Below are 17,908 nucleotides of genomic sequence, written 5' to 3'. Positions count from 1 at the left end.
GGGAGGTTTCAGTTGTCCCTGAGGAACAATTTCTTGCCCTGGAGGGTTGCCCAGGGCTGTGCCAGGCTGCCCAGGGCAGTGGTGGAGTCCCCACCCCTGGAGGGGTTCCCAAGCTGTGGAGATGTGGGGTGAGGGACACGGGGCAGTGGGGACCTGGCAGTGCTGGGGGAAGGTTGGACTCAATGATCTTAAAGGTCTCTTCCAACCCAAACAATCCCATGATGTTGTGCCCACTCACCTCACTGCCCCCTTACCCCACTGCACTCACATTGTACTGGTCGTCATGAGACTCCACAACCCACCCAGGTCCTTTTCCTCACTACAGCCTCCTGCCCCTTGTTTTCTGTCCTTGACTGCAGGGTGAGACATCCATCTGCTCCAAAGGCACAGCAGCCAGGAGCCACACTGCTTTCATTTAACAACTACCTGATGCTGCACAGCCAGCAAGGGACCAGATGCTCATGGACCCACCACGAGCATCACACCCCAGCAGAACACACCCAGGAATCACAACCTGGGCTTCTTCCTACATAGCAGGACACAGAAACTTTTGGTGTCACCTTTTTGAGCCCAGCTGCATATCCCAACAGTGGGAAACGTTCTGAAACATCCCAGGGCCACACTCTCTTCACCTGAAGAAGTGTCTGTGCTGTCCATGCGTGGTGTGGTGCAGAAGCACTGGCACCCCTGGCACCACGAGCACCATCAGCCAGTGAATCACCCACTGCCCTTTATTCCTTCATGCCCAACTTGGCCTCATTCTTTTTTTTACGTAACATCTACTAAACACGGAGCTGTTTGTTTCACAATAACATTTGTCAGTTCACAGCACAACCAAACCTCTGCATTTCAATTTGCTTTTGCTTCAAATCCCCTTAAAGGAGTTCTTTCAGTGCGTTGGAGTTGAACGTTTCAGTGGTTGAGAAGGAAGTTTTTACAAGTTAGCAGCAGCCAGCAGCTCTGGATTCCTGTGCTGCAGCCACAGCCCCCAGCACCATCTGTCCTCTGGGGAACTCAGCACAGTGACCTGAACACCCCACATACACTGCTGAGCAGACATTCAGAAAATAGTAATAAAATTCAGACCGATTATTCGAGTCACAGCTAAAAATATCCTCCCCAAACAATGGGAAAGATAGTAAATCTGAAATTAGACATTTACACTGAAAAAGGAATGAAATGAGAGAAATGGAAAATGCTCCCTTTAAAATAGCAATTCAGGATCCATTTAGCTAAAACCAATATTCCAGTGACCCAACACAAACAGCTCCATTATGCACCAGCCCCCATCTGCTTTGGCCTTTTTTGTTTGGCTGGTTGTTTTGGGTGGGTTTTGTTAGTTTGTTTGTTTGGGTTTTTTTTAAGTGTTACCATGATCCTCTCCAAAATCAAATTTGAACTGTGATTTTATGGAAGGATGAGCCAGTGAAGAAATAGATGTTAAAAGCAGCATGAATGCTCCCTCGTGAACTGTGGGAAGTGCTGGGATGCAGCACACACAGACTGGACAAAGACTGATGCACAATGTACCACGAGTCCAATGCTGCACATACCTAAAAAAAGCTCTGTTTTAAAGAGCCTTTAAAATATTAAAATATCAACAGGTTTTAAGGTATTTATATATAGGTATAATCACAGTCTTGACACACCTGAATATTTTTCTGGAGCTGAAATTCTGAGAAAGTAAAGAGTCATTAAATCAGTCACTGGAGGATGACACAAGAGCTGAGGAGCAGCAGAGCTGCTGGTTCTGGGCAGCACAGTTCAGCCATCCCCACCCTCTGTCCCCACTGGAGTGCTTTGGGAGAGCCAGGCCCGTGTCTCTCCCCCCACAGGGGGCTCAGGAGCCCAACCCTGCTCCTGCTCCCCCTGCTCCTGCTCCCCCTGCTCCTGCTCCCCCTGCTCCTGCTCCCTGGGGCAGCTTGTCCTGGAGCCAGCCCCTCATGCTCGGGAGGAGGCGGGGGGGGCGCGGGGGGAGCAGGGGCAGCAGGTGCTGGGGGGCTCCCAGGGGGCTCCCCTGGGCTGCCCCAGTCGCTGTGGGGGCACTGCCCACACCAAAGCAGACCCACCAGCAGGCACGGGGAAGATCCCAGCGAACGGTTCTCCCGGCTGGAGCTGCTGGGGGTGAACCACCTCCAGCAGCACCCTGGGGACTAAGCTCCCAGCACCCCAGTTGGATCAGGCCATAACAGAATCAATTGGCTTTTACTGACAATTTTCTGGTCATTCTGCAATTTTCAGATAATTAACCTGTGCAATCCTGAGGGAAAGGTTTGTACCCTGAGAGCAGCAACCGCCGTGATGAAGTTGAGGAACGTCCAGTTACAAATCATCCCAGTTTCACCCCAAGTCCTGGGCAGAGCCACGAGCTCCAGAAACACTTTCACCCCCAAGCAATGTTAAATGACTCCCCCCTCAGCTTGTTCTCCAAAACTGGCAGTAAAGGTCTCATCATGGACCAAACACCCTGATACACATGCAACCACAGCGGAACTACGCCTCAGTGGAGCTTCAAATCCCTGCCACCAGCACTGAGAGGTCAGAGGTCCCTGCCCATGGCAGGGGGGTTGGAACAAGATGATCTTTAAGGTCCCCTCCAGCCCATCCTGTGATTTCATGATTGGACAGGTTTGCAATTAGAATTTAGTTTAAAATTCTGTTGATTATGCCCAAATTACATTTGTTGGTGCCCTCAGTCACACTGAGCCACAGGAGCTGACTCAAGTCAGCAGGTTTGGCTCATGGGGTCTGCAAACCCTTGACAGCAGTGAAGCTCCAGTTTCAGAGTTTCACCCTATTTATTACTTTAGTGTCAAGTGATGCCTGAACACACACCCCAGCTGGAAATTCAGGGACCTCCACCACAACAGAGACACACAGAACAGGCACACTCTGCAACCCACACAGCTTGCTGCTGGACAGATTGTTTTGGACACATCTCCATCTGCTACCTTAGTTCCCCAAAGCCCAAGAAAAGGGCTGTTTTCAGTGGGGGAAGCCCTGCTGCATGGATTTGCTCCCAGAAGGGCATGTCACTAATATCTACTGATGGTTGGGCTTGGAGCTGCAAAGATTATATTTGTTAGCCCATATTAGAAGGAAGCAGCCTGTGAAGTGCTGGGTTCTCCCCAGCCCCTGCAGCACTAAACCAGAAAATGAGTGTTAACTAACACCTCTCTAAAACAGACATTTCTACTCAGAAGTGACTTGAGAGCCAGGAATAGTGTTTTTTATGGCCAGGAACCACTTAACTCCATTCCAGCCTGGTGTTTCTTGAAAAGACAGACAAGGAGAGAAGCTCTGCTGCTGCTGTGCAGAAACTGCCCACAGAGGGTTCCTGTTTACCTGGTGGCTGAACGAAGAAAGAAGTGTCTGGTCCCTTCACCTCAGGCTGAGCTCCCATCCAGTGTTCTTCAGGCACTGTGGAAAACAACCACATTCAGTCCTGCCATGGGCACTGACACTGCTTTAGTTTTCCAGCTGAAGGTGTTGACTCTGTTGTTTTGGGAGTTCATGCTCAGGTAACTTCTCAGTTGCCTTCAAGGACAATACCAGAAGATCGTGTTCCTCTGTGACTGCTGTTAGTGGAAGCTGGCACCAGAGAAGAGCCATAACCAGCACTGAGCCAGGACCCAACAGAGCAGGTTCTCTCCTCGACTCTTCTTGGGCAGTTGGCTCTAGGTGGCCCTGCCTGAGCAGAGGGGTTGGTCTACAGAGCTCTCCTTCCAACCTCAACCACTCTGTGATCTCCCAACATCTTCAGAACACTCACACTGAGCCAACAGGATACTTCTAATCCTGACTGATTTTATGTAGCAACTGCCCCCCAAGATTCCTCTTGCCCACTGCATGCCCTCAGCCAGCCAGCCACAGCAGAACAGCCCTTTCTTACCTGCTCTGTCTTGCAGGTATTCTGCACTTGAATCCAGGCCCATGAAGGCTGATGGGTCTAGAGCCTCTGCAGGAGAATACAGGGGTCCCAAGAAAGGTTGTTCAGGTATCACCATAGATCCATGTGGTGCTATGAAATAAAAGGGCACTGGTTAATCACCATGCTAGCCCTAATGACTCCCCTCCAAAATTAAAGTCCATACAGCACTTGGAACATTTCTCAGAAGTACCTGAGATAGTGTTTGTGAGCAGCTCAATTAGCTCACCTCTACACTCTGCATTGTAAATTATGCATGCATATATAATTTTTAACAAGGTCTAAGTCAGTGAGCACAGGTAGAACTATTCCCCTTTTGCTTTCTGCCTCTCTTAATAACCACTTAAACTCCCGTAGTTCAAAGACTGGAGGCCACTCTCTGGAAAAAGTTCAAGCAGATTTGGTTTCTGATGATGAAGAGAAGAGCCACTGGTAACTCCTGCTTCAACTCTTCCCAATGGTCTGTCTCCTAAAGAGACTTCAAAAACCCCTCCTGGGAGCAGCCCGTGGAGTGGCTGTAGGCACAAAACCCCCAGAAGTGCTTAAGCCTGTGAATCTAGACACACAGTAATTCTCAGTACCTGGAAGTCAACAGAGAAAACACCAAGCCCTGACCACCAGGGAGAAATGCTGAGGAGGAACTCACCATGGATGTCTCTGGAGGAATCAGTGTGGTCTGTGAAGAGCGGCACGTTCTTCATGTCAGCAGGAAAGGGTAAGTCAGGCAGGGTCTCCCCCCTGTGCATGCTGAAGGGGTCTGCCAGGAGACAAAAACAAGGCCAGTGTCACCACACAGGGGGGAGACATGGGGCAGAGCCAGATTATTCAATAAACAAGATGAAGATGGACCTGACACCACCACTGGACTTCCAAGGGAAAGCTGCTTTCAGGATTCCTTACTGGGGGCAAACACCATAATTGAAATTTATGCCCAACAGCAAAACATGTTTGCTGAGACTGCCCCTGGGGCAAGCTGGCTGAAGCCCAGGTTCCAGCTGCTGTGAGGGGACCCTGTCTCCTCCTCTTGGGGAGGAACCATCTCCTTCTGACCTGACAGACACACGCAGGCAGGAACAAGGGCAGAGCTCCTGACCAGTTCACCTGACAGCAGACCAAGGAAAGTTCAGTGCAAGCCCCAAGAGGAGTACTCCAGTATAAACTGACTGGTGGGCCAGTACTTTAACCAAGTTATAAGTCAGAGAGGAAAATAACCCACTGCCCAGTGCCCCAGGCACTTCAGCCCTCCCTCCAGACCAGATGCACTGGTGGGGCTCTCAGGATCTTGCTGTCAGCTCTGCTTGGCTCACGTGCATTATCTTTGCTCTCATTTGGCCTGTGTTCTGAGTGGATGTATCAATGTCACCTGCAGAAGATGGGACTCCAGCAGCTGAGCATTCAGCAAGAGAAAATTCCTTTTCTGCAAGTTTTATTTTTTGTGTGGGCACATCTCCTTACCCCTCAGGTAACCAGCAGGGGCATTCACACCAGACAGGACAGAGGGAACCACCACACTGGGTTTTGTCTGAAACACCATGGGTCAGACACTCCTGTGAGCCTCACTGAGAGCATAAACCAAAGAAATGGTGAATGTTCTGTGAGACTCACAGTACTATCAGAAGGAGCATGGCCAGCAGAGCAGGGCAGGGATCATCCCCCTGCACTGGTCACTGGGGAGGCCACACCTTGAATCCTGGGTCAAATTTTGGGCCCCTTACTCCCAGAAGGACCTTGAGGGGCTGGAGCGTGGCCAGAGAAGGGCAACGGAGCTGGGGAAGGGTCTAGAGCCCAAGTGTGGGGAGGAGCAGCTGAGGGAGCTGGGGGTGCTGAGCCTGGAGCAAAGGAGGCTCAGGGGAGACCTTCTGGCTCTGCACAGCTCCTGACAGGAGCCTGGAGCCAGGGGGGGGTCGGGCTCTGCTCCCAAGGGACAGGACAAGAGGAAACAGCCTCAAGTTGCCCCAGGGGAGGTTTCTGTTGCCCCTGAGGAACAATTTCTTGCCCTGGAGGGTTGCCCAGGCCTGTGCCAGGCTGCCCAGGGCAGTGGTGGAGTCCCCACCCCTGGAGGGGTTTCCAAGCTGTGGAGATGTGGGGTGAGGGACACGGGGCAGTGGGGACCTGGCAGGGCTGGGGGATGATTTGGCTCCAGGAGCTCAAAGATCTTTTCCAACCAGAACGATTCTTTGGTAGTACAGTCAAGGCCAAGACATTGCCAGAGGAAGGAAACGTGGCAATCCTCCCTCAAACAAGTTACTCTGCAGTGGCTGTGACTCAGGTGGCCTCTCACAGATCAGTGACACCTCACAGAAACTTCTGATGACCATGTCACACGTGGCATTGCCCAGGAGCTGCAGAACTCTCCAGCTCTGCACAGAATTCTTCACAGAATTTCTTAGTAAAGATGAAATTCAGATAGCAAGAAAATAATTCAGTAACCAGGTCTGCAGTGCTCAAAAATAGATATAAATAAGAAAAGTTCCATCCTCTTTCAGCCAGTATCTTCCCAGGTTCATTGCCTGTTCAAACCTGGGCAGCACACACGTTTCTCATCCCTCCAAGAGCTGGCAAGTGATTTCCCACAGGCCTCCTCAGAGCTGAGGGAGACTGGGTGTGAGCTGGCGGGTGAAAGGGTGTCCTGCAGGGGCAGCTTACACAAGGTTCATCTAATTTTCAGGAGTCAGCAGCTCGAGAGGCTGCCTCTGGAGCAGCCCGGCCTGCATTGCAGAGGTGGCTACGTGACAGACGGGTCCCTGTGCCCAGCACACCGGGGCACACCAGGGCACACCGGGGCACACTGGGGCACACCGGGGCACACCAGCCAGCAGCTGCCAGTGGCTCTGGGGAGCAGTGCCCCCACAGCACTGGGGCTCCCCAACCACTCCAGAGGGGACCCATCCCAACCTGCCACGGCCCCGTGAGCCCAGCTCAGCCACGCCGGGCTAGCAGCCCCCTGCTGAGCCAGCCAGCCTGGGCTCTAGGGCAGGACAGGGCTTGGAAAGAGCAACACCTCCTGCAGGGCCCAGCAGAAGGCAGGAGGACAGAGCCCCCTGAGGGCCAGGGCTCTGCCCCAGCACTCCCCTGTGGAATCACCGACCTCGCGCGGCCGTAGCCGCCACCTCCAGGGGCTGGAACATGAGCTGGGGCTCCAGGCACAGCTCCCTGTCATCCACTGGCCAGGACTCATTGCGGTCCAGGAAAGAGCAACACCTCCTGCAGGGCCCAGCAGAAGGCAGGAGGACAGAGCCCCCTGAGGGCCAGGGCTCTGCCCCAGCACTCCCCTGTGGAATCACCGACCTCGCGCGGCCGTAGCCGCCACCTCCAGGGGCTGGAACATGAGCTGGGGCTCCAGGCACAGCTCCCTGTCATCCACTGGCCAGGACTCATTGCGGTCCAGGAACTCCTTGTAAGACAGCTTCTCATCCATGAGGTCTCCTGGGAATACTGAAACAAAAGAAAATGGCCCAGTCAGAAGTGAAGGACTGAGCTGAAGTATCTGGAGTGGATTACTGCACGGTGTGACACCAGAGGCCAAGCGATGGCATGAAGTGCCAGCCAGCCCCCAGAGCAGGAGGACTCATTTTCTGCTGCTTTAATCCAGCTCCTCAAATGTAACAAACAGAATAATGTGAGTTTCTCCATCCTGATACACATGTAAGACTGAGGACAGACTCACATGTCAGTGCTGCCCCTTTTTCAAACGCTGGACAGCTCACACTCACTCCTCACACTCATCTTTAGGGAGATTTTTCATTAATGTATGAGCTGGAACAACACTGAACTAAAGCTTTAGAGTCTGTCAGTACAGAAATGCTGAACACAACCTGCTCCTCAGGCACCCCAGGGAGCAGGGAAACCAAAGCCCTCCCTCTCCTGCCCAGGCATCGACTCACACGCCCCAGATCTGCCCACACTCACCAGTGTCAGCACCACCAACACCCTGCACCCCCAGCAGGGGCTTGCTCTCCATCCTCCTAGGAAGAGCAGCTCCAAATCATTTCAGTGAATAACTTTTCCCCAAATACCTTGAAGGACTTTATTTGTCTATCTTTGTATTTCACACCTAAGCCTAATCTTCCCCCCGTTTACAATAAAGAGAGCTCTCAGAACACACCAACACACTGAGGCCTGAGGAGTTATGTGTGACCAAGGAAAATATCCATCACTCTTTCTGTGTTAAAAGCAACTGTGCTGAGACCAACAGCCTTCAGCAATCTGAGATGTTAGACAGTCAAGGATTTTACCCCTGAAGCCTTGGCAGGCACCCTTCACAGCCAACAAACACCCCACAGGAAAAAGCATGGAATTAAAGAATTTAGGCTACATAAAACTATTTCAATAAGGTTTGTCACAAGAAATATTGAAAATACACAGATCAGGCTTTTCCTGATGTCCTCCCAAGCAGCTGGAAGCTCTTTTGAGAACCAAAGCAAGAGAAGTCAGCTCTGAACTGAGAGACCCTCCAGCAGCAGCACTAAGGCACACGGGGGGCTCTCCTCTTCCTCACCTCGCATGCTTGGAGTCTGCTGTAAAAACACCTCCACTTTGTTCCAGCCAGTTCCCTTCCCCCAGTGTGGCACCCTGGGATGAAGTGGTGCCTGAGCAGGAGCCTGCAGAGCCCTTGCCACGCCAGGCAGAGGCACAGAACACTGACAACAGCCCCAGCTCCACCAGCAGCTTCGGGACCACGCGGATCCCGTCTGTCCTGGCAGGCTGCACCCCTGAGAGTGCTGCAGGGAGCAAGGTCCTCTCCCTCATGCTGGGGAAAGCTTTGGATAAGAAGGGAACCACACATGCACCTCCACTGACACTGTTTTTGACATGTCAGCTTCAAATCCCTTAGCACAGCAGCACAAGCAGCAGCAGCAGGCAGCAGTGGGAGGATGGGGGAAGCAGCAAGGCACAAATGAAGCCCTTGTGAAGAGCAGCCAGAGCCACACCCAGGGCAGGTGAGAGCTGGCTCCAAGGGAGCCACTGCTTGTGGGCTTGGGCTGACACTCCAGAGCAGCACAGGGAGATCCTGAACTTCAGCTGGGCCACGACTGGCTGTGCTGCTGCAGCTCCCCAGAGCCTGGGCTGCTCCTGGGAGAAGCCCAGTGGGTTCTGCTTTCAAAGGCACTTCCAGAGCCTGCAGCTGAAGGGAAGAAACAAACCCAGAAAACCTGAAGCTTTCAGCTATGACCAACAGAGTGGAAACGCCCAAGACACATTCCCAAACTCACAACCTTTCAGATTAATTTCCATTTTAAGGAGCTCTGAATTTGTTAACTCTTCTATAGATGACATTAACCTTTCAAACTGATTCCCAGTTTCTTCTTGGAAGAAACATAAAAATTTACACAAAAACATGTACACCTTCTCCCAGCCCCTAAAGCAACACTCCAAACTCTCCTGCCAATACAAAGAACCACAGAATCATTAAATTTGTCAACATCTCCAAGATCATCACATCCAACCATCAACCCAACACTCCCATGGCCACTAAACCATGGCCCCAAGAGCCACATCAACAAGTTTTCGGCTGGGGACTCCAGCACCTCCCTGGGCAGCCTGGGCCAATGTCTCACCACTCTGCCAGGAGAGAAATTCTGCCTCATGTCCAATCAAACCTCCCCTGGGGCAGCTCCAGCCCATTGCCTCTGGTCCTATTGCTGGTTCCTTGGGAGAAGAGACCAACCCCACCTCACTCCAACCTCCTGTCAGGGAGCTGTGGATAGCCAGAAGGTCTCCCCTGAGCCTCCTCTTCTCCAGGCTCAACAACCCCAGGTCCCTCACAAGCCATGTTCCCCAGAGCCCTCACCAGCTTTGTTGCCCTTCCCTGGACCCACTCCAGCCTCCCAAGGTCTTTTCTGCCAGGCCCTTCCCAACCACTCTGCCCCAGCCTGGAGTGTTGCAGGGGGTTGTTTTTTCCCCACTGAAATTCAAAGCACGGGGCCACTGCCTGCCAGCTGGGTGCTGACACACCACAAGGTGGGCACTAGCTGTGGGAAGCCACGTGATGCTCTAGCAGAAGTTCACAGATTTAGAAGTGCTCCTGTCCACATTCTGATCCAACTCAACACAAATAAAACACGTTTCCTTTTTACCTTCACGTGCACTCGGAGGGCCTGAGAATGAGAATTCCAAGTGTAATTCTAGTAAACAAGAAAGAAACACTGAGGAGCTGCTGTGGAATAAATTCAAGCTCTGACCATGTGGAGCTATCCCTCCCTCTCGTGCTGCAGCCCTGCAGATGCTGCAGGCACCCTGAAGCAGGGCTGGCTTGGCAAGAGGGTGCTGCTCTCCTGCCAGTGGCTTTCAGCCATCACTCTGCTGAACGACTGCATTTGACATGGTTGACCTCAGCAGGGAGGACACAGAACCCCCCAGGCCCAGCCCCACGGCAGCTCTGCACGGGACAGGGTACAGCTGTGGGCAAGGAGGCCGTGGGACCAGTGGCCCAGGCAGGAATGACCCCCTGGGGTTCAGCACCACAGCTACCGAGGCAAAGCTGCCTGCTCATGGACCTGGGGCAGCTCCAGCTGGACCATTCTTATTGAGACAGACAATGATCGTTTCAATTTGCAAAGTACTTTGAAGATAAAGTGCCCCTACAGGTGTCAAGAGACATTATTAGTTATGATCATTTGTGGTGCAGAGCAGCAAGGGGCTTAATTACAAATTATTGCCAATTCCTCTGGACAGGGGTCTGTCACTTGTTTGCCTATAAAATTCCATTTGAAGCATGAAAAACCAGGAGACTGTAAATGTCCTTGTCAGTGTCAGGAAGAGGCCTGGGAGCAGTTAAGAAAATTTGACATGAATTTTCTCAAAAATAACTTCAACAGATTTTTGGACTGGACTCATGCCTAGTCTGATCAACTGATCAACTAATCACACTGATTAAACTCCAGACACTGAACTAAACCTGTTAGCACTAGACCACAAATAAGTACTTGCATATTGCTGTTATTAATAGATCTCACAGGTCAAGAACCTAAAATTAGGGTCACAACAGGTAAACCAGAAGTAAAACCTCCACTTTTGATTTTAATTAGTAGACAGGTCACATTCACACCTTTAAATAAAGAAGAGGGGACCCTCCCTGAGCCACCCACCTGGCTGGAAAAGGACTGGGCAGACAAAAAGATCCATAAAGGGCAACGTTTATGTGCAACCTCAGATGAAATCAAACTCCTGTGGCAGTTGGGCAAAACTCTACTGGTATTTGCAAACCTATAGTTCTAGCAACAGGCTCCAAAGGCAGATGAGAGAGGATTCAAAAACACACGGGCTGCATGTGATCTACAAATAACAGACACAAGAGCAAACAAAGAGGAGCCAAACTCTTACAGCCACCAAACCTGAAAATGCCTGTCCACAGGAAGCAGCAGCAGATACTGTGCTCAACACAACATGTAAACTGGACAGATCCCACAGACCTGGAAAGTTGTTTCAGCAAGAGTTAAAGCTGGCTGAGAGCTGAAAATCCTGTTACACTGTTGATAATATAAACCAACCTGGGATTACAGCTCACAAAATCTTGCTTAAAGGGAAAAAAAAAATATCATGAACAACATACTTACAAAGCAAACTTGCTTCTGAAAGAAAAAATATGGATCCCATGCAAGGAGCACCTTCCCTGAGCTGATGCCACGGCAGGCTGCGGGGTGAGCCCGAGCAGGCAGCAGGGCTGCTGACAGCCAGCTGGGTGGCTCTGTCTCTGCTCTGCAGATCAGCACGGCCACGCAGCCCATTCAGAGGCTAATCCATAGGAAAGAGCCCTTCTGGCAACCTAGGACACGGACCCTCCCACCAGGCAGCCTGCTGTGCTCAGACCTCCAGGAGACTACAGAAAACCTGGAGCCGAAGTGAAGGACACTGCAGGGTGAACGGCCAGCAAGGAGCACCCCAGGAGAGGATTACCATGATAAAGCCTTTTCCCTGCAGGAGATGCTAATCTTGATAGGTCACTGACCAGATCTCTAGCTAGAGGTTAAGTATCTTCAAAATAAACGAGTCTGCAGCCAGGAGATGTCCCTGCCAGCCCCAAGCCAAGCACACAGAGAACGAGAAGCTTAAGAGCTCTGTTCCTACAGCCAATCTTAAAGCTCAGTTTGCCCAGCCCAGGGCTCTGGGGCAGGGTCCTGCACAGACACCAGGTTTGCCTCGCTGAAGCCACCACCTGAGCCTGGCAGGACAAGCTGTGCCCCTCCAGAAACCCTCTGCCAGCTGAAGGGCAGGGCAAGCCCCCAGCACCCCGCGGGCACGGCGCCCAGCTCCTGCCAAGGTGCTGTAAGAAGCACTGTCAGAAGTCAGGGCTTTGGTAACGTGGCAATTTTTATAGTCCACACGAGGTTTTGAGCTGGTTTGGTGGCACCTGGTTCCTCCACGAGGGGCAGCAACTCTTGATGGAGAAGAACTTTTCCAGACCAGAGCTATGAAGCTGGTCACCTTCTGCCCAGAGACCTTCCTCTTGTCCAGCTTAAATACAGGCAACTCCACTTCAGCTTTTTATTTTTAAAGACAATTTGGGGGGGAACAGAACACTGGACAGGTTGCCCAGAAAGGCTGTTGAGTCTCCATCCTTGGAGGTAACTCCAACCCCAGCTGGACAGAGTCCAAACAGCCTCCTCTGGTTTCCTCTCTTTGAGCAAGGGTGTTGGACTTGACACCAGAGGTCCCTTCCAGCCTCCCAGGCCTGCACAGGCACTTCAGATGGTGCTTTTGGAGCAAAATGTGTCTGTCCTTGCAGATAAAGGCTGAACTAGCAGGAGCTAATGCTGAAACCCAATCCGGCTGAGATTAAACCCTTCCATTTGCTGCAATGAGAAGCAAATTAAAATCCATTCAATTGGATGGAAAAAAGATCAGGAATATATTCCAGGTCCTGAGGAAACTACAGGGCATTTCTGCTGGTGCTGACACGTGGAGGAAGATTTCAGTGCTCTCCCTCTGAGCTCCCACCCTGTCCCACAGCCCGGGCTGCCGTGCACAGGGCTCTCAGAACCAGCAGCTCCCACGGGGGAGATGCACAGGCAGCAGCTCTGCACTTCAGCACCAGGGTCACATTCTGCCTTGCAAACACAGACAAAAATCTGCAAGGGAAAAAGCAACTGTTACAGTTTACTGTATAGCTTTCTTCTTCCCTTCCTTACTCTTCCTCAAGAGATGTTCCTTCAACAGTGATTGCATCAGGCTGCATTGGCAGAGCCAGAGGTGCAGGGCAAGCAGCCCTCACCCTCAGCTCTCACTGCTCTGCAGGGCTGGAGCACCTCTGCTGGGAGCCCAGCAGGACAGAGCTTGAGTGGTTCAGCCTGGAGAAGAGAAACACTCAGGGGATCTTCTTGCAGCTGCCCAGTGTCTGAAGGGGAACTACAAGAAAGCTGGGGAGGGACTTGATACAAGGGCTTGTAGTGGTAAGATGAGGGGTAATGGCTTCAAACTGGAAGAGGGGAGATTTAGAGTAGAAATGAGGAAGAAGTTCTTCACCCTGAGGGTGGTGAGACAGTGGAAGGGGTTACCCAGGGAAGCTGTGGATGCTCCATCACTGAATGTGTTCAAGACCAGGATTGATGGGGCTTGGAGCAACCTGCTCTAGTGGGAGGTGTCCCTGCCCATGGCAGGGGGTCAGAACTAGATGAGCTTTAAGGTCCCTTCCAACCCAAACCACTCTGACTCCATGACTCTACAAGCAATGCTTGTTCACGTGCTCCTGCTTCCCACTGGGGATGTCAGGTGCTGGGAAAGGGAGGGATTTGCTGTCACACCTGAGGTGTTACTGGAGAGGCCTCACAGCCTGCTGCCAATGCTCCACACGGCCATGCAGGACACCTCCCACCAGATACTCCCTTCAGAGTCCTCCAGGTAGCATCACACTCCGGCTGCATTTTGAACAAGGAAGGCACCTGCAGTCCTGTTCTGGAACAAAAGGCTCTCTAAAGACCTCTCTAAAGACTCATTTCCACAGTGCTGCCACAGGGACACCAACAAAACAGCTCCACCCAGGAGACTTCTTCAGGACCCAGCAGGGGCTCCCTGAGCAGGCTGCTCGGTGAGCTAGAGAACAAGGCTGGTGTTCTGCAGGGGCAGGTGAGATCCCAGGACACTCTCTGCCTCCCCTGGCATTTTACAGCTTCAGATACTTGACGTGTGGTTGATTATTTTTACTTTTTGCTATTCTCCAGCTTTTTGTTTGTTTTTTGATAACAGATTTTGGAGGGCTCAGCGACATGACAGTTTGACCATGTCCCTTGGGGTTCCTTCCTGAAGCTGAGGGTGTTCTGCATATCCTTGGCAGTGAGTACTTCACACCAAAGCCATGCAACCCCCCCAAACCTGTTCTACAGGCCCAACACAAGATGCAGACAATATGAATGAACAACCCTACACAGAGAAACCCCAAAGCAATAACAGCAAGACTGAGTCAGCTAAATCACTGCCCCCATCCCTGGCCTTGCATCTGGCCCCATAACTGAGGAGAGCGTACAAGAAAGTCTCTGAATTTCTGGACCAGGCAGCCCCACCTAAAATTGATGTCACTGAATTAAGCAAAATTTGGAGGCATAAGGCTCCCAGTGTGGGAACTGCTGGCTCTGTATGGTGGGCAGGCAAGAGCTGCTCATAACCCAGACTGCTGGCAGTGGAGCAGGGTCCAGGAGGTGTGAGGACCAGTGGTGGGGTCTCACCCCCTGGTGCCAGCCCAGCCCGAGCTCCGGTGTGCAGGGACCCCACCCGGTGAACACACAGGTCTGGGAGTGCTGAGAACGATCACGAGTGAGACGAGTTTGGTTCAGAAGTTTGTGCAGCAGACTCCAGCCCCTCGGTGCCACCCCGGGCAGGGAGAGCGTGTCCCTTCTGCTGTCACCACGCCACAGTGACAGAGCAGTTTCCAGCAGTGAGCTGTGACCCAGACTGCTGTCATCCTGCATTCCCAGCAGGAGAAAGCTACTGCCCTGAAAGGGCTGTTACCAAATTTAAACAGCTTTGGAGACTCGGGCAGTGCTCCAGCTCAAAGACGTGATCAGAACTTGCAGTGGGCTCGGGGGGAGCTGCAGCAGCACCTTCCCCTGGCCATGGCTGTCTGGAGGAGACTGACGGTGCTGCAGGTTAATGCAGGGTCAGGGAACTGCACAGCACTTCAGAGCACACGCCCTGGAGAAGAGCAGAGGCAGCAGCAAGGAGCAGCACAAGGAGCCATCCAGCAAAGGTCAGTGCTGAGCTGGGTGCTCAGGCCTTTCAAACAGGACACACAGAGGCATGAACTGACCCCGGAGTGCTGCCAGGGCACACCAGGTTCACACTCCTCCTCCAGGGACACTGAAATAGTCTCTGAAGCAGGGACACGGGTCTCTCCCAAACCTCTGGAGATGTGGGTGGGGAAGGATGAGCAAACGTTACCAGAGACACACTAGATCCCCAGACATGCAACTGAGAAGCTGGGAATATGAGCAGGACCTACAGATGATGGTGAGGTACAAGCTGTGACTTGTGCTGCAAGGCACCTCTCAGGTACATGGAGCCCCACAGCTGGAGAGGGTCCAGGACACTGTGAGCACAGACAGGCAGCTCATGCACGAGCTTCTGCCACTCTGCAAGTAGGACTGGGGCTTTCAAAGCACAGTGCCCCCCACCCCTGGGAAATCCAAGAGCCAAACAGTGGATCTAAAACAAAAATTAAATAGTTGAGGTATAAAAAGCCAGAAAAATTCTTAAAGAAAATTTCCCTTACGTACCATCAGGTGGTGATTTGGTGACTCGTACTGAGGAACTCCAACCTTCTCTAAGCTTTATCCTTCTGCACAGGGACCAGATCACATTTACCCAAAGTATCACAAAAAACAAACCTACAAATTGCTCTTCAGCTTGACACAAAGTGCCTCTTTGTCTGTAAGACCCTATGGGAGGACAGGATTTCTTCTTACCCCATGCCCACCCCAGGCAGCCTAACGGATTCTGCTGGGTCCCTGAGAGCCATTTCCTGCCCGGGGGCCTGTTCCAGAGGGGGTTGAGCACCTCGTGTCCCCAGCCCCCAGGATGTGCCCACAGGCACTGGGCACAGCTCCCCGGCCAGTGCTCACAGGGGAGCAGGGCCTGTTGGGACAGGACAAGGGGGATGGATTTAAATTAAGGGAAGGGAGATTTAGACTAGAGACAAGGAAGATAATTTTGCTGCTGAGGGTGGTGAGCCCCTGGCCCAGGCTGCCCAGAGAGGTGGTCACTGCCCCATCCCTGGAACCATCCCAGGGGAGGTTGGGGGGGCTCTGAGCACCCTGCTCTAGCTGCAGATGTCCCTGTCCCTGCAGGGGTTGGACTGGATGAGCTTTAAAGGTCCCCTCTACCCCAAACTGTTCCATGATTCTGTACAAATAAGGTCCACACACCACCACCATATGTGACACATCCAGCAACTGCTTGAGAGTGACCCACTAACAACAACTTTTCAAGAGCTGTTTCTCCAGCTGAGGAGTGCACAGAACTGGCTGTGTCTCCTCAAAACTAAACAGCCAAAGTAGAAAACTGAGGTCATGTTAAAGAAACATCTTTACCCACTGCACCTTGTCTTACCTACACCTCATCTGCTACCCCATCAAAAAGAGGAGCTTGAAAGAGTCCAGAGTGCAGCACACGCTGTTTATCACCCTGCTATTCTCTAGCTGGTTGTTCCACCACTTGCTCTAATATCTTCTCATTAATTTAAATGAGCTTGCAGATGAGTGGTGCTTCACATCTCTAACCTGGGCATGGTGCTTGTCCTCCTCCATCACCTGGGACCTGCTGCCCCCACGCCCTGCAGATGGTTTGGAGCTGATTGTGTTTGTACTGTCGTGTACCAATCTTAAATCTCCCCAGCTCTGGGTCCCAGGCTCCATTTGTATCAGTTGCCTCCTTTTTCCAGACTCTTTGAAGAACTCCTGACACAGTAATAGTCTACAAATGTCTGCAAATACCTTGCCCATACGTACAAATCATTTGCCTTTGTTAGCAGTTTTTTAGCATTTCATCTTCCCAACAGATTTAATTCAAAGAATCATTAAGGTTGGCACAGACCTCTGAGATCAGCAAGTCCTGCTGTCAACCCAGCACCACCATGGCCACTAAACCAGGGCCCCAAGTGACACAGCCACATGCTTTTTGAACCCCTCCTGGGTTGGGGACTCCAGCCCCTCCCTGGGCAGCCTGGGCCAATGTCTCACCACTCTGCCAGGAGAGAAATTCTGCCTGATGTCCAAGCAAACCTCCCCTGGGGCAACTTCAGCCCATTGCCTCTGGTCCTATTGCTGGTTCCTTGGGAGCAGAGCCCGACCCCCCCCTGGCTCCAGGCTCCTGTCAGGAGCTGTGCAGAGCCAGAAGGTCTCCCCTGAGCCTCCTTTGCTCCAGGCTCAGCACCCCCAGCTCCCTCAGCTGCTCCTCACCAGCCATGTTCCACACAGCCCTCATCAGCTTCGCTGCCCTTCTCTGGACCCACCCCAGCCCCTCAAGGTCTTTCCCTGAACTCTTCCTTTGAGTGCAGGCTCAAGCTGTGGCCACCCCAGTGCCATGTCCAGGGGCATGACCACTTCCCTACCCCTGCTGGCCACACTGGTTTTGATATAGGCCAAAATGAATTTATATTCACTATCCTTTACCTCCCTGCTGCTCATACCTGTACTTGCCTAAAACCAGCCAATTCTGGCATATTGACTTGCTTTCCACCTTATCTTCTATCTTACCTTCAGTCAGCCCTCCAAAGTAGAACCATGCACCAGAGGCAGCACCAGCTCACGAGTTAAAAAATCCAAACTCTTTGTTTTAGATATTTCTCAATCGTAAGCCAACACTTACCCCCAGAACCAGCACCCAGAGCTGCTAGTGAGGCAGCCACTCGGAGCACCAAGAATTTCTTACAGATGCACATGGAGACCAGGAGCTCTGACCAGCTTTTCGAGTAACAGCACCAGGACCTCCACCCCCAGAGCCTGACTGCTGCTCAGGCTCCAAACGCCTCATTCCTTCTGACCTACATATTTA

The 17,908-nt window shown here is 52.1% G+C and overlaps 1 protein-coding gene across 1 annotated transcript in view; it reads right to left on the bottom strand.

Moving 5' to 3' along the window:
• Nucleotides 1–17,908, bottom strand: part of LOC103779206 (microtubule-associated protein 4-like) — a gene marked incomplete at its 3' end in the record, with an annotated part of 48,419 nt that overhangs the window by 950 nt on the left and 29,561 nt on the right. The window contains exons 3-6 of the mRNA XM_008946826.1: nt 7,217–7,363; nt 4,575–4,685; nt 3,893–4,021; nt 3,346–3,420 (exon numbers count right to left, since the gene is read on the bottom strand). Coding sequence (XP_008945074.1) covers nt 3,346–3,420; nt 3,893–4,021; nt 4,575–4,685; nt 7,217–7,363 — 462 coding nt within the window. The remainder of the gene's footprint in view (nt 1–3,345; nt 3,421–3,892; nt 4,022–4,574; nt 4,686–7,216; nt 7,364–17,908) is intronic.

This window comes from Merops nubicus, unplaced genomic scaffold (assembly GCF_000691845.1).
Source record: "Merops nubicus isolate BGI_N331 unplaced genomic scaffold, ASM69184v1 scaffold6109, whole genome shotgun sequence".
NCBI lineage: Eukaryota > Metazoa > Chordata > Aves > Coraciiformes > Meropidae > Merops > Merops nubicus.
The sequence above is the reverse complement of the archived record's forward strand: the minus strand, read 5'-3'. Positions and strand labels throughout refer to the sequence as shown.